This window comes from Carcharodon carcharias, chromosome 17 (genome assembly GCF_017639515.1).
Source record: "Carcharodon carcharias isolate sCarCar2 chromosome 17, sCarCar2.pri, whole genome shotgun sequence".
In the NCBI taxonomy this organism is placed as follows: domain Eukaryota; kingdom Metazoa; phylum Chordata; class Chondrichthyes; order Lamniformes; family Lamnidae; genus Carcharodon; species Carcharodon carcharias.
Window position 1 is genome coordinate 63,067,991 of NC_054483.1, and position 25,082 is coordinate 63,093,072.

Sequence of the window (25,082 nt, forward strand, 5' to 3'; positions counted from 1 at the left end):
CTCCTCACCGTCCAAGGGCCCAAACACTCCTTTCACGTGAAGCAGCATTTCACTTGCATTCCCCCAATTTAGTCTACTGCATTCGTTGCTCCCAATTCGGTTTCCTCTACAATGGAGAGACCAAATGCAGACTGGGTGACTGCTTTGCAGAACACCGTCGGTCTGTCCGCAAGCATGACTCGGACCTCCCTGTCGCTTGCCATTGTAACGCTCCACCCTGCTCTCTTGCCCACATGTCTGTCCTTGGCTTGCTGCATTGTTCCAGTGAAGCTCAACGCCAACTGAAGGAACAGCACCTCATCTTCCGACTAGGCACTTGACAGCCTTCCGGATTGAATATTGAGTTCAACAATCCTCCATCCCCCCTTTGTTTCTTCCCCCTCCCTTTTGTTTTTTCCCAATAATTTATATAGATTTTTCTTTTCCCACCTATTTCCATTATTTTTAAATGTATTCCACCCATGGTTTATTTCACCCCACCCCCACTAGAACTACCTTGCCTGTCCTGCTCTCCAATCTTAATTAGCACATTCTTTTAGATAACATCACCAACTTCAACACCTCTCTGTTCTTTTGTCTGTGACATCTTTTGGTTATCTCCTCCTATCACTGCTTGCTTGTCCCAACAACCGCACCCCCCCCCCCAAAAAAAAAACAGCTTATATTTCACCCCTTTCCTATTCCTACTTAGTTCTGTTGAAGGGTCATGAGGACTCGAAACGTTCTTCCCCGCCGATGCTGCCAGACCTGCTGAGTTTTTCCAGGTATTTCTGTTTTGGATTTCCAGCATCCGCAGTTATTGCAAACTTACTCTCCCCAGGTCTACGAGCGAATGGTAACAATACCGCGCGTGCGCCTTTCCCTGACGACCGCCGGCGGCTGTGGTCACGTGACCCTGTGCCTGGCCGGCTCCGGCCGAGAAGTGGGACGCGCGGGACAAAGGATCGGGCGGCGCTCGAGCGGCGCCTGTTGGCCGTTTGGGGGCCGCCATGTCTGCGGCGCGGCTTCTGGTGGCGTAGAGCGGGCTCAGCTCCTCCTCAGCGGTGTCCTGTCGATTTGCCCCGGAGTAGGGGGGGGGGGGGTGGGTGACTCCTTGCCTCTATCTTGCTGGGGGTGGTGGGGGGAGCAGTTTGCGATTCCGATGTCGGCTCATCAGGACCCAACCAGGGAGCTGTTCGAGGGCTGCAGGAATGGGGATGTGGCCCGGGTGAGGAGGCTGCTGAGGGCGGACAATGTGAACGCCAGGGACACGACAGGACGCAAATCGAGCCCTTTACATTTTGCTGCAGGTAAAAAATAAAGCTGTTCCCCCGCCCCGTTCCTCTGGTAGGGCGGCGTTGGCCAAAGCAGCTGCTCAGATTAATTTTCTCAGACGTGAAGTTGCCATTTTCTTTTGTTTTTTTTTCAATTTTTTTTTTTGGTTTTTCTCATTTACGCGTCGAGCAGAACTTGACCGTTTCTGTGCATTCACCACCCCAACAACAGCTGGAGTTGCTGACTGCAGAGGTTTTGGAAATATATACAAAAGCAAAATATCGTAGATGCTGGAAATGCTGGGGTGCAGCTGTTCGTTATTTTGCCATTCACACCTCCTCTTGACTCATCTTTTGTTTCTTTGTTTGTCCCATTGCTACTTCCTTTAGCCCTGCACCACAAACGATTCTTATTTAATCTCTCCTCTTTTCCAGTTGATCACAGCCTTCCCTTTTGTTCTTTTTCACACCCATCCCCCTCTTCGCTTGCTTAAAACCTATTACATTTTTAACTTTCCCAGTTCTGATTAAAGATGAGTCCTGAAACGTTAACTTCATTTCTTTCTCTGCAGATGCTGCCTGATCTGACTATATTTCCAGCATTTTCTTTTTTAATTTTAAAATATATGTATCAGTTTGGTATTTACTACTTTTGGAGTCCGTCATTTATTTAGAGCTTTTGCTTCTTCAGCTGCTAATGTTTTCAAGAAGGGAAAACCAAGATGCAAACTGTTCATTTTTGCAAATATCCCTGCAATTTGGATACATGGGCTGCACTGGTTCATGAGGACAGCACACCATTACTTTCTCTGGTAATTAGGGATGGACAATAAATGCTGGCCTAGCCAGTGATACTCCCATCCCATGAATGAATAAAAAAATTGTAAATATCCCTGCATTTTGATCAGAGGACATGCAAACACTATAATATGTGCACTGAAACAAGATGCAGGGTTTTTTGGTAGCAGTGCACCGGCTGTAATACTGTTCTCACAGTATGAATACAAGTGATCACTTTGGAGTTTGGCAGAAAAGTGTTAAGAAACTGAAGATGTTTGAATTTGCAGTTTAAAAAAATTAGGAAACCCATTTAATTCAGCCAGCCCTAAATCCAATGTAGGTCATCTGGACAGTCCAGTTAGCTCTTAGCGCTTGTCTTACTATATTGCCTGGAGATATTACTGGTGGGACTCAACTGCAGTCATCTCTGTCTGGCCATCATCTCAGCTGATAAGGATTTTTTTTGCTGCTTAAATGTTATAACTTTTTACATATTGACATTTCAGGACATACTTCAGATTTATATAATTCTCAGAATTGCAAATTATTATACAATAGTCTTGAATTTTCTGCCATGGTAATGTGTATCTGATGTCTGTGGTCAATTACAAATGTGGTAATGTGTACCTGACAGCTGTGGTCCAAAAATGCACCAAGACTTTTTTAGTATATGAACAGAAGTGTTAGAATTAACACAGCAGGTGGTTTATTTGAGAAATTAAAATCGCTCTATTGGTGGCTCTACTCCTCCTTGGAATGATAATGGAGGGGGAAGAGAATGAAAGCCAGGTGGTCTGGAAAGTGATGCACCATCAATAGAGGCAGCACCTTGTAACCCAAGTACCCAGCCTTCACTGATGCTGCAGGAGGTATGAGAAACTACACTTTAGAAAAGACACCAGCTGCTGATTCTGTATCTGGCTCCACAATGACTTAAGGCTTCAGACCATACATGATAGAACCTTACCTGTAGAATTGTAATTGACCACAGCTGTCAGGTTTTATGGGTTTGGATCCTTCCAGGTATCTACAAGATGTGGGATTGGTGAAAGGGCCAGTGAGGGCCTGTATTCAGCAGTTAACTGATCTCATTTTTCATATGACTTGAGAAGTCGATCAGATTTGGAATGTTTGTAGTGGAGAAAAGGCAGAGGGCATTAAGTTTTTATAGGATTTCTGGCTTCCAGAGTTCTGGGGGCAATCAATAGAATAATTCACTTAAGAATCCACAAAGCTATCCACAAAGCTATACAAACACAAAGGGCTACCACTCCCTCAATGTTCAGGATGGTCTGCGATGGCTGGCTGCCCATCCTGTGCTGAAATTTCAGTGCCTGTCACACCGTACTCATAGTGTGAAACTTTCCATATCTCACAAGTATGGGGATTGAGGCTCAGTGGAAGGATGGATAGTGGGAGGTGTTTAACATGATCATCAGATGCCAAAGAGCCACTTGAAATACCTGGACCAGTTTGAGGTGTTCTGCAATGCTCTCTAGAAGAGTAGTAAGGATAGTTGTGCAGGGCACAGCACATGAAGACTATGCTGTGATAGGTGAAGTAACCAATTCCAATTGATTGATTGAATATCCTTGCCTGCTGGAGCCAAGGGATGACAAATGTCTTTAGAAGACATTGCATAAGGAGGGGGGGGGGATAGGGTTGGGGGGCGGGGGAGAATGGGGGTTGGGGGGGGGAATGGGTGTTGGGGGGGGGGGGGGGGGGGGGGATGGGGGTTGGGGGGCGGGGGGTGTCACCACAGCTTGTAATGCAAACTTTTAATCAGTGGATCCTTCCACAAAGTTTGTAACCAGAAGAAAGGCTACACGCAGTTCTATTCAATTTCAATGATAGTTTTAATCTTTCTTTTAACTTGGCAGCAATAACACGAGAAACAAAGTATTCATTCAATAAGCAGAAAGTGGATAGTTACAATCTTCCAGCCAGGCTACCTTCCTTTTCCTGACAAAGGGCAGCATTTTCTGTTTGGCAAGTGGGGGCAGGGCCCGCTTGCTGACGCATAAAATGAAGCGAGGTTACATCGGGTGTGTCCCCCAACGTCACCCTGCATCATTTAGATTTCCAGTTTGGCGGACGCGCAGCCGACTCGGCTGCGTGCCTGCTGACCTGTCAACAGCCTATTAAGGCCATTAAAAAAAGTAATTAAAATGTCTAATAGACCTGCCTGCCCAACCTTAAGGTGAAGAGCCCAGGCAGCCTTCAGAAAAAAATACCTCATTCACGGGCAGGATGAGGTTTCATGAGGGATTTAAAATTTTGTTACGTTTTTAATAAAAGTACTTGACGTCCCAGCTCATGTGACAGTGTTACATAAGGGGACATGTTAATAAAATTTTTCTCATCCTTTTATAACCTTTTTAAAGGTAACACTGATCTCCCTGAGTCATCACTTTGCATCAGTGAGATCTGTGGGCTCAGGGAGCGCACAGTGCTTCCGGGTGGACGTCACGCTAGGTGGGCCTTAATTGGCCCACCCACATAAAATGGTGGCATGCCCCCAATTGGGGCGCCAGTCGGGAGCTTGCCCGCTCACGCCAGCTTCCGCACAATGTCCCCACACCCGATGGGGGGGAAAATGCTGCCTAAGGAAAGAGTTGGTAGTAGAGAGGGAAATTAAATTCAGCCATTCAGCATCCTCACTTGTCAGGGGTGCCTGGATGAGCCCCTCAGCCAACTGCAGGGGTTGTAAGGTGGCCAAAGCTGGGAACTGAATTTCCAAGGGTACTCAATATTTAGGAAGGACAGGCAAAAAGGAAAAGGAGATGAGGTGGTGGTGTTAGTAAAGGAAGACAGTGCAATAGTGAGAAAGATATTGGCTCAGAACATCAAGATGTAGTATTAGTCTAGGTGGAGCTAAGAAGCAACAAGGGGTGGAAAACATTAGTGGGAGTTATCTATAGGCCTCCAAACAGGGTGTGGCATTAAACAGGAAATTAGAGATGCTTGTAGAAAGGTCGCTACAGTAATCATGGGTAACTTTAATCTACATATAGACTGGACAAACCAAATTAGCAATAATACTGTGGCAGATTAATTCCTGGAGTGTGTACAAGATGTCTTTTTCAGACCAGTATGTTGAAGAAGCAACTGGGAACAGGCTATCCTAGATTTGGTATTGTGCAATGAGAAGGGGTTAATTAATCTTGTGTGGTGTCCTTTAGGGAAGAGTGACCACAACATGATAGTATTCATCATTAGGATGGAAAGTAAATTAGTCCAATCCAAAACTAGGGTCCTAAATCTAGACTAAAGGAAACTATGAAGATAGAGGGTGAGTTGGATAGATTGGGGAACTTAGTTAAAAGGCGTGACAATGGATAATCAATGGCTAATACTTACGGAACAAATGCAGGTAGTACAAAAGTTATACATTCCTTTCTGGTGCAAAACGCAACAGGAAAAGCGGCCCAACCGTGGCTAACAAAAGAAATTAAGGAAAGTATTGGATCCAAAGAGGAGTCATATAAAGTTGCTAGAAAAAGTAGCAAGCATGTGGTTTGGGAGCAGTTTAGAATTCAGCAAGGGAGGATAAAGAGGTTGATCAAGAGGGGAAAAATAGTTGGAGAGTAAACCTGCAAGGAACAAGTATGTAAAAAAAAGATTAGTGAAGACAAATGTAGGTCCCTTCTAGTCCGCAACAGGAGAATTTATGATGGAGAACAAGAAATGGCAGAGCAATTAAGCAACTACTTTAGTTCTGCCTTCACAGAAGAAGACATAAACAACTTTCCAGAAATGCTAGTAAACCAAGGATCTAGTGAGAAGGAAGAATTGAAGGAAATTGGTATTAGTAAAAAAAAAAAATAGTGCTGGAGAAATTAATGGGACAAATCCGATAATCCCCAGGGCCTGATAATCTACATCTTAGGGTTGAAGGAGGTGGCCATGGAAATAGTGGATTTGTTAGTTATCATCTTCTAAACTTCCATAGATTCTGGAATACTACTGGCAGATTTGAGGGTGGCAAATGTAACCCCACTACTTAAAAAAAAAAAGAGGGAATTACAGACCAGTTCACTTAACATCAGTAGTAGGGAAAATGCTAGAGTATTATAAAGGATGTAATAACAGGACACTTAAAAAATATCAGCAAGGTTAGACAAAGCCAACATTGATTTATGAAAGGAACATGATGTTTGACAAACCATCTGGAGTTTTTTGAGGATGTCACTAGCAGAATAGATAAAGGAGTACCAGTGGCCGTGGTGTATTTGGATTTTTGGAAAGCTTTTGATCAAGTCTCACATAAGAGGTTAGTGTATAAAGTAAAGCAAGTGGGATTGGGGGTAATATATTGGCATGGATTGAGAATTGGTTAGCAGACAGGAAACAGTAGAAATAAATGGGTCTTTTTAAGAGTGACAGTTGGTGATCGGTGCTTGGGCCCCAGCTATTCACAATATATTTCAATGATTTGAATGAGATAACCAAATATGATATTTCCAAATTTTTTGATGATGCAAAACTAGGTGGTAATGAGAGTGGGTAGGAGGATGGAAAGAGGCTTCAAGCTGATTTAGACAAGTGAATGGGCAAATACATGCCAGATGCAGTATAACGTGGATAATTGTGAAGTTACCCACTTTGGTAGGAATAACAGAATGGCAGAGTATTATTTAAATAATGATAGATTGGGAAATATTGATATCCAAAGGGATCCGAGTGTCCTTGTACACCAGTCACTGAAAGCAAGCATGCAGGTGCAGCAAGCAGTTGAAAGACAAATGGTATGTTGGCCTTCGTTGCAAGAGGATTTGAGTACAGGAACAAGCATATCTTGCTGAAGCTGTACAGGGCCTTGGTGAGACCACACCTGGAATATTGTGTGCAGTTTTGGTCGTGTTACTTAAGAGAGCATATACTTGCCATAGAGGGAGTGCAGTATGGGCCCTCAGACGGATTCCTGGGATGGCCTATGAAGAGAGGAGAGATTGGGCTGACTAGGCCTGTATTCACTGGAGTTTAGAAGAATCCGAGGGGATCTCATTGAAATGTATAGTGTTCTGATATGGATGGAAGGACGGGATGCAGGGATGATGTTTCCCCTGGCGAGGTGGGGGTGGGGGGGGCTCTTGAACAAGGGGTCACAGTCTCAGGCTATGGGGTAGGCCGTTTAGGACTGAGAAGAGGAGAAATTTCTTCACTCGAGGGTGGTGAACCTGTGGAATTCTCTGCTACAGAAGGCTGTGGAGGCCAAGTCACCGAATATATTTAAGAACGACAGATTTCTAGACACCAAAGGAGTCACCAAAGGGTACGGGGAGTGAGCGGGAGTATGGCGTTGAAATAGAGGATCAGCCATGATCATATTGAATGGCAGAGCTGGCTTGAAGGGCCAAATGGCCTACTCCTATTTTCTATGTTTCTGTGCTCTTCTGCACCATCTTCCAGTGAAAGCAGAACCAAAGAGGTGGTGGTGGCCAAAGTAGTGGTGATAGCATACATTTGGCTATGTCAAGATGAGAGCCATCAGATCCTACAAAGCCTGAGACTGGAAGCCAAGTCATTCTCTACAGGTGGTCACTTAGCCTTAACCACCAATGTGCTCTTACCAATTTTTGCCTAGGTGACCTACCACACATCTCAAAGCAACAGCCACCACCACCTAGATTGTTGTCCCCAGATAAATCCAGAAGCATTGGAGAGCATGCCCACAAAAAGCATCGGTTATTGCTGATGGATCTCAAGTCTTCCTGCCCCTCTGATGTTCCACGAACAGGCAGATACTAATGAAGGCTTACAGCTACTAACTCTCAGTAGCTGTTTTCTAGTCTCCCCCTCCAAAGAGGTGACATTTCCTCTGTCTGTGTCTCCCTATTCCCCCAGTCAAATCTTGATACTAGAGAGCTCACCAGGCAGAAGGGCACTCCCTTGTCTTGGTGTATTGTGACTTTGCTTACAGAGGTAAGGCATATTCCAAAAACGTGTGAAAATATGTTGCTTTGGTTTTCCATTGTCTCTTCGAGCAGCTCAATATGGATAATTTGCTTTACAAAAGACAGAGTTTGCATTCTTCAGTTCCTCAGCTGTTTTCTCTCTCCTTGCACCATTGCAGAGATACACCTTTGCATTATAGATAGAATAAGGCTTGGACCCTGCCTGGAGATAGCAAATGGAGGTACTAACTTGGTTGTAGATTCTTCTCTTCTTATCGTCCACTGCGGCCTAGCAGTTCCAGTCTCAGGCTTTGTAGGATCTGATGGCTCTCATCTTGACATAGCCAAATGTATGCTATCACCACTACTTTGGCCACCACCACCTCTTTGGTTCTGCTTTCACTGGAAGATGGTGCAGAAGAGCACAGAAACATAGAAAATAGGAGTAGGCCATTTGGCCCTTCAAGCCAGCTCTGCCATTCAATATGATCATGTGGGTAGTCCGAGCTGAGGTTTGGGAGCTGTGTGTCTTTACCCACTGCCACCCTCCCACGGGCTGCTTGCCCTCTCCTTGGCATTGTGCACCATATTACCGTGCAAAAACGAAAATAGAGAAAAACTAGACGTGCAGTTGTTTTGGTGTGTGGGGCAACTGAAAATGCTCCTGGCCTATATTTTTGGATGGTATGGGATTTAGTGTAAGTCAGCTAGTTCTGCCTTATACTTGATGTGGAAATTTGGGAAATTCCAGGCCATAGAGTTGAGACCAAGTCTTTACATCAGGTTTGTCCAACCTTTATGCTCGAGGGGCCATATTTACATATTTTTCTCACTCAAGGGACTGATGAGCAAATTTCAGAAAGATAAGGTTTGGCACAACAATAAACTCAATTTCAAAAAAAAAACCTGAAGTTTTAAGGAAAAACAATTGCTGAGCAAAAGTACAGCAATGCCAAAGAAAATTGTTAATCTAAAAAACAGTAATTAATAAAAATGACCAGAATGTGAGAGGGTCCATGTGTGGGTACCAGGCTCACTGTTTCAGGGTGCTCACTCGCTCACCCTCACCCACTGAGTGGGTGCATGTGTATGTGTTGGTGCCTGGCGATGAGCGTGAGTGAGAAACCTGAAACTGGCCGCAAGGCAGACTTGCACTCTGCTGCCCGTCCCAACCCCACACTGTCTGTCTCTTGCATTCCCCCCCACCCCCAACACTCAGTCTCCCATATGCCCACTCCCCCCATGTGCCCAGCCACCCACCCCTTGCATGCCCACTTCCCTGCGCTCCCACCCACCCCTACACACACATTTAGTCTCTCGCAGTCCCTCCCCACACACTCAGGCGCACTCTCCCCTTGTGCCCCCCCCCCCCCCCCCCCCCCCCCCCCCGGACACCCAGTCCCTCACACTCTTTCCCCACCATGCTCATTTCAACGATTGATTGGCTACCCTGATCTGGTTCACTCTTTATCTCCTCAACTGGTTAACTGAGTACTTTGTCTATCAGCCAGCATCTGATCTACCACCCCTTGCCTGCTCAGCTGTGCTCAGGAGACCATTTAGGATCATTATATTTGCTTAGCTACTTGAGAGAATTACATTGTGGATCAAATAACCAATTTATTAAATCATCTTGGGCTGTTTTCACAGATCTGTTTCATAACAGTCAATGATAAAGTCCTTTGGGATACATTGCATTTTTATGCTCAAGCCTTCAGATGTTCTAATTCAGTAACCATGTTCCTAAATGTATAGATTGGGTGTTTCCTTTCTTGAGGTTTTGCTTGAACACTTCAAATGTTCAATCATACATGTCAAAAATCTCTCACTTTATACAATCATAGTTCATACCTGCTTAAGTGACATGAGAAAATGTTGTGCTTTCCCCTTGGTAAAGTTACCAGATTGTTGGCTTCTATGTTTTTGTCCACTTGGTGACAAGCCAGCAATTCAAAAGCTTATAATTTGGTACATGAAACATCTTTAGTGGCAATCTAATTAATGTACCTTTGAACAAGTGGACATAAGAAATTTCAAATCTTCCTAAGGTTTCTGTCCCAACACAGCTGTTGACAATGTCTATCTTGGGGAAAAGACTTAGCTGCGAACTAGACAAGTATTTGTTACCCATCCCAAGTTGTCCTTGAAGTTGCTGGTGAGTCACATCTTGAACTGCTGCTGTCCATCTTGTGCAGGTACACCCACTATGCAGTTAGCAAGGTTTTGATCCAGTGACGGTAAGGAATGGCGATATTGTTCCAAGTCAGGATTGTGAGTGACTTGGAGGGAAGCTTGTAGTTGGTGGTGTTCCCATGCACCTCCTGCCCTTGTTGTCCTTGCTGATAGAGGTTGCGCATTTGAAAGGTACTTGGTGAATTGCTGTTGTGTGCCTTGTAGATGGTACACATTGCCATTGTTGAGGAACTGAATGTTTAATGTGGATAGGATGCTGAAAATGTAGGCTGCTTTGTCCTGGATGGTGTCAACTTCTTGAATATTGTTGGGGCTGCACTCACCCAGGCAAGTGGGGTGAGTATTAGTATCACCTTACTGACTTGAACCTTGTGGATGTTGGACAGACTTTGGGGAGTCAGGAGGTGAGTTACTCTCCAGAACTCCCAGCCTCTGACCTGGCCTTGTAACCCCAGTATTTGAGTGTCCAGTTAAATTTCTGGTCAATGGTAACCCCCAGGTGGTTGATGGTGGGAGATTCAGTGATGGTCATCCCATTGAATGTCAGGGGGAGATGGGTAGATTCTCTTGTTGGAGAAAGTCATTGCCTGGCACTTGTGTGGCATAAATGTTACTTGCCACTTATCAGTCTAAGCCTGAATGTTGTCCAGAGCACAGACTGCTTCAATATCTGAGGAGGCGAATGTCATCAGCAAACAACCATGGAACAGTAGAGAAAGTTAGAAAATTACAATTTTGGTGATTTCTCTAGGATAAATCAGAAACCTGCGCTCCAGAACTAGAGAAGTGAAACCATGGCAGGCTTTTGGCCCAAATTTAGAGGAGATAGCAGCTGAGGCATACATTTATTGCCAAGAGTTGGCATTTAGGCCACATATGACCTAGAACAAAGAAATCTTTTTAAAAATAAGGGAGATGTTACATTATGTTAACACAGTGTAACTTTTGCATGAGAGGACAGTTGATACTGGAATGACTTGGATACAATCCTCTATTTTTCAGCTGATTATTTTTAAGAATGTAAGATTCTTCCTCATTTTTAAGCACCAGACTGACATTGAAATAAGGAGAGTTAAAGCAGAGTTGCTTTATGCTAATGGTATACACTAGAAAAATAGTAAGGGCCAGTTGGTATATTGGAAAATTTTAATAGGTTGCAAGTAGATTTAAATACTTTTGTTGTAATTTATTTCTTCAAAAGTATATCTTTGTACAAAAAATGCAAAAAATTATTGTAAAAGACAAACACACTAACTATACGCAGTCTGCCACGTTTGATCTAACCAAGATTAAATGTACATTGAACATACCTTTTCTACTTATACACGGCACCCTTGTCTTCTGGTTTTGGTAGTTTATCTTTTAGCTTTCGTCAGCGAATGATCTTAATATCTGTTAATTACTTATTCTCTCTGTTATTTTACAGCTATCCTTTGTTTAGCACTCCTAATGTGTTTCTGAAAAACAGTGTGCTAAACCAAAATCACTTTCCCATAATTCCACCCTTTATTAGATGGTTTTTATGTTCCTGACCTATAATTTTTGCATTAAAAACCTATGGGCTGCCTTGAACTTTAACTTGGCCTTAAAGTCATCTTACTAACTGTTAATGACCTACTAATTCTTTTTCACTTCCTCCTGCTTGCTGCGTTCCCTGCCACCAACACCCCCCCCCCCCCCCCCCCCCCCCATCCCGCTTGCTCTCTGCTTCCCTTGCTCAAACCCTCACTGACCAAGAGCTTGTGAGAGGGAAGCAGGGAGCGAGGGAAGCTGGGAATCAGAGGATCAGGGAGGGAAGCGGCATGTGGGAAGGTTGGCGAGTGGGCCGCAGGAAAGACAATTGTGTGCCATGTAGTGAATGTCATTGTTTTATGCTGTGGATATATTCTCCTTAGATTTTGTTCTGTCCAGGATAAGACTGATTTTCTGCAAAATGTACCAACTATTTCCATATAAAGATTCCAGAAATGAAGGCTGACATCAAAGACTTGATAATGAAGCTAAGTTTGATTTTTAGAAAACTGTTTCCATGTTAGCCTGAGCTACACAGCCCATTGAAGATCAGCCAACCTACAAATTCACCAAAAAGGCAAAATTACTGACCTACATGAAGATACTCATCAAATTGAGCCAACAGACATTAGCAATTTCATTTTGAAAGTCTGCCATGGATGCCTTTGCATCCTCCATGAAACTGGAGTTTCTATTATTGATGGCAGTGAAATTATTAAAGTTTGCCTGTACGGTGTTTTCAGCACCTCACATTTGGAGGCCAGTAGTACCACTGAGCGTATAAATGTAGGCATGGCAATGAGACAGATGCTTGCAATGAGACAGATGCCTCTGCAGATTCTTTTTAAGAAGTTCTCACTTATGGATTTGTCATCTGATGGGCTTCAGTCTATATTTAAGAACAAAAAGATTTGAATACAAGCACACTGTAAAGCTGCTAATATTTTACCTGAAAAGGATTGACATTTACCATGCTTCCACCCCTTAACTTGGGGGCTATTACTGGATGTATGTGCTTCAGTCAGCTGGCCCATCACTTGTAAGAGAGACAGCCATTGAATGCTTGTATGTATTTTATGTCTAGTTATGGCTCCAAAGGATTCCTATGGAAGTAGGGCAACTTAAAGCCATCAAAATTGAGTTAACTCACCTTAACAGTTAAGTTCTCATTCACACATTTAACAATACTAAAAATATCCTGCAAATTGCATGGCTCATGACCAGTTGAAGACTCAATTTTTCAGGACTTATTGTTGAGCAATTAAAGGGTTTCTAGTTCCAATGTTCAGATCTAATTCCAATTTTCTTGGAACTCAAAAAAACAGAAAATCCTTCAGCCTCCCTCTAAAATCTGTTGGCACTGATGTTTGCAAATACTCTGGATACTTCAAGCTATCTTGACATAAAGAAAGGGCATAGAAGGATTAAGATGCTTGGATCTGATTGAGAGCCTAGTCAAACATCTTGAAGGTGTTATGCTGCTAGCAAGTGCTGTCCCTCATCTGCTCAATGAGCAATTCACTCTTGCCCTTATTAAAATAAGCAAATCACTAGCTGCCTTCTTTGGAGAGCTTTTAAATCCTTAATTGCAAGCATCTTAAACTTGCTACATCTGCTGTAGTGGATTGCTGTAATAGATGTAAGAAATGCTGTAATTGGAATATTATCAAAGAATAAATAAGTACTGCAGTGAATTTGTCACTGATAAGTCTTAACCGAACAATTTCATAGTAGTTAGAATCAGCTACAAAATAATCAAAGTACATTTACAGCACAGGAGGTTGTTACTTGGCCTATTGTGTCAGTGTCTGCTCTCCGCGAGAGCAGCGTGGCTACTTGCATTCACTATAGCTCTTCAAATATCTTCTCTTCGGGTGCTTATCCCATTCCCTTTTGAAAGATTATGATTGAATCTGCCTAAACCACACTTTCAGACAGTGTATTCCAGATCCTAACTAGTCAGTGTTTTGAAGATTAAAAATTTTTCTTCAAATTGCTAAATTACCTTAAATTGGTGTCCTCTGGCCCTCAGCCCTCCCAACAATGGAACAGTTTCTCTGCTCTGTCAAATTTCAGCCTTCTCTGATGAGAGCTTCTCCAATCTATCCATATAACTGAAGTCTCTCATCCCTGGGACAATTTTCTTAAACCTTTTCTGCATCCTGTCTAAAGCCTCCACATCTTAAAGTGCCCTGCCCAGAATTGGGCACAATACTCCAGTTGAGGCTAAGCCAGTGTTTCATAAAGTTCATCATAACTTCCTTGTTTTTGTACTCTATGCCTCTATTTATAAAGCCCAGGATGCTGTTTATCTTTTTAACCACCTTATCTATGTTACTAAAAACATCTACTGACTGTCTTACTTCCATTTTCCTATGTAAACTGTAGCCTGGCATAGCATTGTTTCAGCCTTTGTCAAGTAGGTGGTGATGTACACTTTGCCAATTGCTTACATTATCTATTTAAAGTGACTTTTCAGAACAAGCTGTTATCACCTCAAACAGAAATTCTGAATCTCCTTTCCTGATAACCATCTGAGGCCCTACTTCTATTTGTTCCTCACCTGACTACCAATTCTTTGCAACTTTCTCTGCTGCTTTAAGCTCCACTCCTGTGTTGCAGCTCTGGAAGCTCATTTTTCACCCATGTCAGCCTTGTCTTAATCTCCTGCCAGCTAGCCATTTCCCTCCCCACTGTAGCTAATGTCATCTTCATGCACATATCCCTTTGTCCTGTTCCCTGGTATTGGTGCTGCCTATTGTGCTATACTTACTGCCTTCCTGCCACAGTTCACAGACCATCAATTTCACTGACTGTGTTTACCCTGCTTGTCCTCAGCCTCACTTCAAAAGTCTGTACCTGGCCTTGACAGTGAATCAGCTGTTAAAATACATTGCAGACTTAATTTGTAAAAGGCTTACCTGCTGCTTTGGAAAAGTTCTTTAAAAAAACAATTCCTTGGCCTTAACAGTAAAGGAGTGAAGGAAGTTTGATAACACCTAAGTTTTGAATTTATGCAAGAATTTAGGCAGTGTTTAAGTTAGAAATTACCGTAACTATTGATTTAAAATGTACTGCTTCTGGAGGCAGTTTAAGGTTTTTTTTCCTCATCTTCATGGAAGATAGTATGCCTATAATTTGCTTTAATAAATAAATCATTTAAAATTAAATGATGTTTCAGAAATGCAATTAATTTGCAGTTTAGCTTTAATTTGTGCCACATTGTTGCATATCAGTTCAAATTTGTTTTGGCAAATGTTTTTGCTTCAGAAATTAGGCAGAACATACTTTTAGGAGTGTTTTTTCAACTGTATAATATCCTTGTGACTCATGGTTATTTGAGACTTGTAGTCAAATAAACTTTGAAAGAAAAGTAATCGAAGGACTAAAGAAAAACTTTTTAGATGATTACTTCAGGGCACCTTAATTGTGATTACTGTGATAATTTATGACTATATATCAATCTCTTTAGGATTTGGACGGAAGGATGTAGTTGAATTTTTGCTTCAGAGTGGTGCCAATGTCCATGCAAGAGATGATGGAGGCCTTATTCCTCTGCACAATGCCTGTTCATTCGGTCATGCAGAAGTTGTCAATTTGTTGCTATGTCATGGTGCTGATTCTAATGCTCGAGATAATTGGAACTACACACCTCTCCATGAAGCTGCTATCAAAGGCAAAATTGACGTATGCATAGGTAGGCTTTTCTACAACTTTCTTCAGTACAAGAGAATTTTGTTAGGTATGTTTTCTTTTCTATGGTTTAACAGTCTCTTCATGAAGGCTATTATACTTTTATAATTATCTGTAGTTATAGAAGGTGGTTGTAATTGGATCTTTGAATATTAATAAAAAACTGGTGTTTGAATTCTTTATTGACCTTGACACATACATTTTTTAATTAGCATCATTAATGTGGTTTGATAAAGCATGATTCAGTAATTCATATTCTCACCATTATATAACTTATTTCTTTAAAACTGTTTTTCTAGTATCTAGCGTTGAATTTTTGTTTGTCCAAAAGTCATTCTGCATGTATTTTTAATACCAGATTCTACAAAAAAATTAATTACCTCAAATGCTGTGGAACTTTTCTAATTTACTGGTCAGGATTTGTGATAAGCTGGTTAACTTCTCTGGGTGTTCTGGGGCTTCCAACTCTGGATGCAACAGCAATCACCCTAGACTAAACTCACTAGGGTGATCTGCTAAGGTGGCAGGCGTTAGTGAACCTGAGAAGTTTATTCTGCAGTTATGACTGGCTGTGCAAGATCTGCTTGCGAACACTTTTATGTGCAATGTAAAAGCAAGCTTATAAAGTGATAATTGAACAAAAATAAACTAAATAAACATTTTTTTTAAGGAAGTAACATGCAAGAGATATTGTAGATATGGTATGCTGTTTTAAAAAAAAAAATCAGTATGTTGCAATTGCACTTAGATAAAAACTAATTTTGCCTAGTTACAGTCCTTTAAAACTCCTTTCACTCCATGGTGATTATTGTTTGACTTTGAGTAGCACATACCTGGGTATATACATGCTTTTAATCTTTTAAAGAAGTGGACTGTAAATAGTTTTTGAAATTATATATTTTAAAAGCATCTATTATTTTATAGTGGACCTATTTCAATGATTGGTTGAAAGTGAACTGTTTATTTGAAAACTCTTTAAAAAGGGGGGAAAAATGCCCATTTCAAGCATTAAGTAGAAAGTAAATTCTACATGTAGAGCAGTGGAATGTATACATCATTTAGAAGCCAGTTGTGCCTTTTTTTTTATACAGGCTAACAAATTGAGGCAGACTAGTTTTAAATTAGAACTTAGGGCATTGTGAAAAGGTGCATTTCTGTAAAACTAGTTTTACAAGGGGGGAGAAAAAAAACACTTTTTGTTGTGAAATGTATTCTTAGAATTCCACAAGATGTTTTACTTGTGGGATGTATCTTCATTCACTGGGACGAATGTGGAACTTGCAGTTGAGGTGAATGATATAGATGCATTTAAGGGGAGCACGGACTCTTGCCCCTTGGTCAGATGGCTTCCTTTGTGCTGTAAATTCCATATAATTAGCATTTTTTTGTGGCAAAGTATCTTTCTCCAGTACCTGTTAATTTTTCTCAAGGGGACTGATCTATCCTAATAAGTATCTGCCCTAATTATGGTTGGTCTAAGCATTGGACATTTGTCTTGGGATTTTAGTGTTGTTACTTTTCCCTTTGAACAACTATTTTCATGCAGACTAAATAAGAAAACTTGCTTCAAAATAACTTTTGTTTTATTACTTTAACTCGTGGGATAATCCTGATTGTTAGTTCTATATGTAATATTCAAGCGCTTTGTACTACGAATTACAGGGTTGCAGGTGAGTAAAAGTATTGACATTTCATTAATCCCTAATTGGCATAGTTATTGGTTTTCAACTTTACAGCAACAGATTCTTTGAATTTTTGGGTTGATCTGTATGCACTGACTTACATACAATTCCCATAGACTATGGGCAAATCAAATACCAATGAAGCATATGATTGAAAGCCACAGAACCAAAACTGCAAAATGAACCCAATATAGATACTAAAATATCAAGTTCTTTGTACATGGAGATTTGCAACTGCACTTTCTTCATGAATGTTTACCCTGCTTTCATATGTTGAAGTATAATTGACTTTTTCCTTCACTATATCAGCTGCTATAGTATTTTTAGTTATAGTTAATTGCCGTATTGAATAACACTGATTGTAGCAACAATAAAAAACTTGTATTTGCATTGTTTAACTTTTAAATCAAGTTGAATGTCAAGTCAAAAATTCAGATGTGTAAGTGTTTTCCAAACAAAAGAACCACCTACAAAGATGTGATGCCAAACAATCTCAACACAGCAAAGACCTAACATTTTTGGTGTACTGATACAACTGTCTTGAAGGTGTGGACATACTTTGAAACTTTAATGTATTGATTGCATCAGGATAACTTATACCAGTAATTCTAAAGTTTTTATGCTACTTTTTTTTTTAAAGAAAAATGAAAATTCTTAATCTTGCTTGACCATGGTAGGTTTAGATGCTGGAAGGAGGATGCACGCACTGAAAAGGCGCAAGTCATCATGGAGCTCTGGCCAGTTTTGTGGGTTGGGCCAGCTTCGAGAGCAATTTTTTTAAACTAGCGCAAAATACCTCAGAACCTGAGTTGCTCTGAATGTAATTTGAAATTCTGTGAACTCTTGAGCTGATTGCACCAATTTCAGATGAATTGTGCCAAATAAATCCAGTAAAATCAAGCAGAAACTCTATGCCTTATGTTCTCAGTTCCTGAAATCTGTATGTCACTTCTCTTTCCACATCCACTAGCGCCATCTATTTCTCCTATCTATCTGCTCCTATTTGCTCGGGCTGCCATCTATGTAGGCTGTACCAAAGGATACATTTTTGATGGTAAGAGAACTCAAACATTTTCATGAGCTGCGAGAATGAATTGGTGCTGTCTGCACCAAATTCCATTGGTCTTATAATGCAATGCCTTACACAGTTTCATTTAGGGTTTTAAAAATTTTAATAAAGTTTTTTTGGAAATTATGAGCATGTTCCAACTCATGTCACATGAGAGGACATGTAAGAGAAGTTTTTCTTTTCTATTAATATTTTTGAAAGTAGAGGCGATCTCCTTGAGGCAGCACTTAGCCTCAGGGAGATGAGTGCGCTCTTTCATGCGCATGCAAAAAAGAGCGCACTCTCGATTTTAGACATTCCCCCCTTGCACAGGGAGCGCAAAGTGCTTCCCTGCGGGCATCACACTGGGCGGGCCAATTAAGGCCCGCCCACATAAAATGGCGCTGCACCTCTAATCGGGGACGCTGATTGGAAGCGCGCCCACCTATCAACCTCCCCCTCCCAAAACGAGGGGGAAAATTCAGCCCAAGAGTGGAAGTTTTCACCAGCCACAAAATTTACCATTGCTTGCAAACTTGGGGTGCCTCAACAACACACCCTCTGGAGCAGCATAGTATCAGTGACAGCAACTTCTGGATTTCTGTGTTATTTGCATGCCCAGAATTCCAGAAGTTGCTATCTGTTTCAGTGGAATAAACACTGAGCACTAATGCTCTGGACCATTAAGTTGTTTGCTGGTGTAGTGGTTATGCTACCGGACGAGTAACCCAGAGCCTGAACTAATGAGTCCATATCCCTCTCGAGCAGTTAGACAATTTGAATACAGCTTTAAAAATCTTCAAATTGAAAACTCAGGTCAGCAATGGTGACCATGCAGCTGTCAGATTGTTGGAATAGCCCAACTAGCTGACTGGTATTCTTCGGGAAGGAAACTTGACGTCCTTACCCAGTTTGGCCTATGTATGATTCCAGTTCCACATCAGTGTGGCTGATCCTTTAACTTCCTCTGAAGTGGCCTTGCAAGTCATCAAGTTGTATCACCACTTTTTCAGACAACTGTAGATGGGCAATAAATGACTGTGTCTTTCCAGCAATACCCACATTCCAAGGATAAAAAGTTCCAATGGATTTTCACTGAAGCTCGGTTGAAACTGAAGCAATGCTTCAATGTGAGTTACACTGTTAACTGCTGCTTAAAACTTTGCTCTTTTTTTGGAGAAGAGCTGGTGGCTTCTTTGCTAATGTTACTGTTTTTTTGTCAATTTTCACTCTGCAGTTGCCTTTGACTCTACCAGTTTCCCAATATGCAGTCCCAGATTGGCAAAACTTTTGACCTTTGTTATGGCCTGGTTGAAAAGGCCTTGGGTCCTACAGTTAAGGATCATTGGATTATGCAATGACGTATCTCATCACACAATCAAGAACCTACATTGGTTTACAATTATATACCGAATCAAGAAGTGGGAAGAAATGCTGATTCATTTTAGTCTTTAAATTTGTAATGGATTTCTAAGCAAAATTGAAAATGTTGTTACAACTGATGGTGAAAATAGCTAATTCATGCCTTGGGAAAATCTGCTTTTAGAAATATTTGAGAAGGGGGAAGTGAGTTAAAAGTTCAAACCTTTTTCTTTAGAAATTATTAATATGCTTCAATCGGTAAGCTACTAGTGTAACTTTAGAATCAATGACTACCTAGCTGTCATGTTTATTGAAACTAATGTTTTAAGATATGAATCTGCATTGTGAATTGTATTTGCATCTATATTTTTGCTTTGGAGGATTTGTGTTGGTGAGCTACTTTAATAGCAAATTTTATTGATCAATACATGTAAGTAGCATAAATTTATTATTGCTTAATGTGCCTCTATACTAGTTAAAATGGGTAGCACAGCCTTCAGACCGGAATGATTCTAGGGAAGATGGAGGTGGGGAACCACCTCTTGAGGGGAGTATCCAATATTCCAAAAATTAAAGGGGGAGGAGAAGGATTATGGTTTCAGTATTTGAAGTCTGAAGAGATTTTTTAAAACTTGGGGTGCTTTTCTGTACAGGTATTGTTTTTTCACTTTCTGAATAGGCACCAATTTCTTCAGGTTTGCTGCTGAGACGTTAACAATAGTTATCATTGAAAACCCCCAGTGAAGCATCAGCCACAGGCTTAATGGGTAAATGTGGACACTCGTATTGTCGTGGGAGTTTTCAGTGCATTTTGAAATGTAATATTGTGACATTTTAATATTTTATTGTTACTATTCTGTATAATTGTTTTATTTAATATGCAAGTCTTATTTTTGTTGGTGTCTTGACTTTCATCCTTTTTGTTACAGTTTTGCTTCAACATGGAGCTGACCCTCATATTCGGAACACAGATGGAAGAACAGCATTAGACCTGGCAGATCCATCTGCTAAAACGGTATTGACAGGTGAGCTTTGAATTACTTAATGTTATACCTCTAAGTAATGGAGCACATTAACTAAAGTGGAAACACTAAGGTGATTCATGTTGAAATTCCAGTGTGCTGAGTGAAACTGAGCAGAAGCAAGGAATATTTTGCTAAGCTGCTCTTGCACATCTCCTCCTGGTTGCCATTTGAAGAGTGGCTTTAGTAAAGGCCTAAGGGTGTCCAAGGTAGGATAAGTGCATAATATAGTCCAGCTTGCATAACATATATTTTACAGAAATTGGAAAGAAATTAAACAATTGCAAAAGCAGCGGAGAGGAAGAATAGTTTTATGCTCACGCTGCTATTTGGAACAGTAGATACGAAATGGAATAGCGCAAGGCCATGGGGTATCTGGATATCTAGAAATGGTACTTCTATCTAAAAGACATTATAATGAATGTTGCTGAGTTTGCTTAATTTGAAACCTTAAGGAAGCGAAATTTGAAAACTAATAAATATAAGTGTTTTCAATCACTGAAATTACTTTAATTTTTAAGTTGAAATATTTAACTGTTTAAATTACATTCTATAGGTGAATACAAAAAAGATGAACTGCTGGAGACTGCAAGGTACAGATACATCTTTTGAAAACTAGTTTTATATTTCTGTTTCCTGGTCAAGGGAATTAACTCAGCACTAATTGACAATGTGTAATTTTTTTTGATCAATACTTAGGGCTGTGAATTTCGAAACCAAACTATGTCCCAATATTCATATAAGTTGTGCACTCCTAATAAATAAGAATACATAAGAGAGTTAATGTTAAATTTACAGGTAACTTTGGTTAGAACCCACTCGGAGTTTTGGTCTATATTATAAGAATTTTGAGGTGCAGGAGATAGTGCTGAAAAGATTTACGATGATGTCATAAGAATATATAATTTACTTGAAACTGATTGTAAAGTAGAACTCTTACAATGATCAGGAAAGGTCTGCTGTATTCCAATTTTCTCCCAATATTGTCACCCGTTTAATATTAGACTCAGAAGTTTAAATGATATTGCATCCTGTATAGTAAAACATGATGACATACATGCAACCATAGATTCTTGGATTTTGGTACTTTTTTAAATATAAATTAAAGACTGTAATACTTAGTATATTTCGCTGGTGAAGATGCATTCCTTTCACGAGCAATGAAGCTAGGAGCGAATTGTAAATCAGATCCTTGGTGTATATATAAAATGTTTAGTTGGGAGTAATTGTAAGACACTATTTTATTAAGGGATTAAGTTTCACTATAAATTACAAGATTGCAAGTTCACAACTGAATAGCATAAATCTTTTTAAAGAATATATGTTGTGGAACTTTGAGGGGGGATGGAGCTGCCATTTTGGGTGATGGCATTTGTTGTGAAGACTAGCCAGTGCAATCTGTGTCATTAATGCATGGCAACATGCATGTTGAAGGATTTCAAGTTAATAAGTGATAATCGTTTGATTGCCAGCATTTAAGTGTGACACATGAATGGGAGTATAATAATGTAGAAATAAGCCCAACCTGTTAGTTTAACTTTGGTGGTGGGGACACTTCTAGAAACAAATCGGAACAAAATTTATAGTCAAGTGGACAAATGTAGGTTAATCAAGGAAAATCAGCATGGATTTCTTAAGGGAAAATTTAACTAATTCGCTGGAGTTTTTTGAAGAGGTAACAGAGAGGCAAACACGGGCTGAAAGGCCTTCTTCTGTAACAAGTCTGTGATGCTGTAATTGCTTGCCGTACTTGAATACTAACACGTATTCCTTGAACGAGTATACCCAAGTCTCTCTGAACATCAACATTTAAAAGTTTTTTACACTTTTCAAAAAAGAATCTACTTTCCATTCTTACGACCAAAGTGAATAGCCTCGTACTTCCCCACATTATACTCCGCCTACCATCTTGTTGCCCGTCCACTTAACCTGTCTTTGCAGCTGCTCTGTCCTCCTCACAGCTTACATTTCCACCTAGTGTGGTACTGGCAGCAAACTTAGATACATTACTTCGATGAAGAGACAGAGTAAATTAGATTGTAAATAGCTGAGGCCGTATCCCTGATCCTTGTGGCGCTAGTTACAGCCTGCCAACTTGAAAATGCCCCATTTATGCCTACTCTTCACTTCCCGTGTATTAACTAATCCTCTATCCACGCTAATATGACCTGCAACTCCATGAGCCGTTATGTTCTTATTAACCATTTGTGTATCATATTATTGAACGCCTTTTGGAAATCCAGGTATACTACATCTACTGGTTCGCCTTTATCTACCTTGCTAGTTACATCCTCAAAAAGGCTAATAAATTTGTCAAACACTATTTCCCTTTCATAAAACGATGTTTACTTTGTTTGATCATATCATGATTTTCTAAGTGCATTAAGATTTCCTTTATACATTCCAGCACTTCCTGCTGACTAACATCGGCCTAACTGGCCTGTAGTTCCCTGTTTTCTTTCCCCCTCCTTTATTTTTGCATAGTGATGTTATATTTCCTAACTTCTAATCTGCTGGGATCGTTCCAGAATCTTGGGAATTTTGGAAAATCATAACCAGCGTATCCACTCTCAGGACGACCAAGCAAAAGATACAAAACAGTATGGGGGTTAAGACGTGGCATAACTTTTTTATAACTGATTGTGAAACTTGTTTATTTCGCACTGCTTTCAATCTATGTGTGCTCAGTTCTCAGGATGTGAAATTGGTATTTGTATCCCAACAGTATCCAGTAATTAGAATGGTGACCAAGATCCTCATGGGCCACTCTGCTATGCTGAATTTAGAATACTCTGGGCTATCTTATTTGATTTAAATCAATATAGAAATATAGTTTTACGTCAGCTATGTTGTTTTACCTAGGTTAACTTCTGAGTTCTAATAGTATTTAATTTCAAAATGCCCTTGCATATAAGTGATGCTGTGTTGCACTTCTCCACATGGTGTCATCAGATCACTACATTAATAATGAGCTTTAGCATTTTCAGTACAGTGCATTTCTGTTAAGTGCGATGAAAGGCTTTAGTTTGTTTTCACTTAATGAAAACTCACTTAATGAAAACATGTAAAGCACAGAATGCTGTAATGTAAAAGTGATTTGAAGAAAGATTTTTAGGCACTAATTATAAGTGATCAATATTTACACGAGTTAGATTAATAAGTAAAATACCTGCAATTCTGCAAATGGAAGCGTGAAAAGTGATCCTAGAACAATTGATGCAAAAACTTCTGGATTTGTTATTCAATTAAGTAGCATAGAAAGAGGTATAATTTTAAAAGGTTTATTTCCAGGAATGGAAACGAAGAAAAGTTGATGTCCCTACTTACACCATTGAATGTAAACTGCCATGCAAGTGATGGTAGAAAGGTAAGAATTGCAATTGCTTTTAGCTAGATAATGTACATGTAGTCCTTGAATGTTATTTTTATTCCACTGAAAGAAACCTGTGTAACTTGATTGTGGAATTGGTGCCTTTTGCCCAGGAATAGAAGAGCTGCCCCACTAATAGCAGAATATAAGTCTAGGTTTTTGCTTGAAGGATGTAATAACCCTGTCAGAACTAAATGTATTAATTTGAGCTGCAGTATGACACACAAGTAGCCTTATTGGCTGCTAAATACAACAAACACAGTGCTGATCCCAGTGACCAGCAACATTAACTGTTGTTCCATATGTGATTGTCTAAGCCCATTAATGGGATCACTAGAAATTTGTGCAGTTTTCTGTCTGTAATATCAAAACATGAACATAATTTAGTTAATGCATTTTTAAAAATAATTTGTATGGCTTCAATATTTTTAAGTAGAATGAAGCTACTGATACCTAATAAATTGGTGCAGTGCTTTTGGTTGGGTCTTGTGTTATGCGTAGACGATGAGAAACTAACATATGATTTCTTGGGAGGAGTGATGTGAAACAGTGGATGGGAGTTGATTAGCAACATTGAGAACTGTAGCACTATAAATAATGAACCAAGCATCATTGATGGACTTTAATGTTTTGTGTGGATCCATGAGGTAGTGTAGCAGACTTGAATCCAATTATGTAAAGAGAGATGCAGCATTTAACTATTCAAGTCTAACGTTTTATAAATTATAATTTTCCTAATTAAATATTTTCTTTATCTCTCCACAGTCTACACCTCTTCACCTAGCAGCAGGATATAACCGTGTTAAGATCGTACAGCTGTTACTTCAGCATGGTGCTGATGTTCATGCTAAGGATAAAGGGTAAGTATCTGCTTTAGTGCATCTCCCAGGCAAGCTTGGATGTGATGGGAAGCACTAACAGCTGGAGGTGTTAGTCAACATAAGGATAAACCTTACAGCAGATCCTCTCCTTGACTCTTAAGTTGTCTGCTGACATCCTTTGTATTGTGAACTTTTAAAGAAGGTAGAAGATAAAAATCTAATGCACAACTTTGTATGCATGTTTCCATGAAAAATACAATTCCATTCCCAAATTACTAGAAAAAAGTCCCAGAATCCAATGCAACAAAAAGAAAGTTTGACTTTAATTTATCACAGTGAATCGGTCACCAAATTATATTCTGTGCATTTCAGCATAGACTCCTATTGATGCAGGACAGGGATTGGCAATCTGTCGCATGGAGCTTCTTGAGGTCTCATTTGCAGCTCCC

General features: G+C 40.2%; 1 protein-coding gene across 3 annotated transcripts in view; it reads left to right on the forward strand.

Annotated features, from left to right (window-relative positions):
• Positions 1-1,113: 1,113 nt before the first annotated feature.
• Positions 1,114-25,082, forward strand: part of LOC121289992 (poly [ADP-ribose] polymerase tankyrase-2) — a 90,849-nt gene continuing 66,880 nt past the window's right edge. For all 3 annotated transcript variants that reach the window (XM_041210087.1, XM_041210089.1, XM_041210088.1), the window contains exons 1-6: positions 1,114-1,289; positions 15,108-15,332; positions 20,350-20,445; positions 20,999-21,035; positions 23,734-23,809; positions 24,578-24,672. In XM_041210087.1, coding sequence (XP_041066021.1) covers positions 1,142-1,289; positions 15,108-15,332; positions 20,350-20,445; positions 20,999-21,035; positions 23,734-23,809; positions 24,578-24,672 — 677 coding nt within the window. In that variant the 5' untranslated portion in view covers positions 1,114-1,141. The remainder of the gene's footprint in view (positions 1,290-15,107; positions 15,333-20,349; positions 20,446-20,998; positions 21,036-23,733; positions 23,810-24,577; positions 24,673-25,082) is intronic.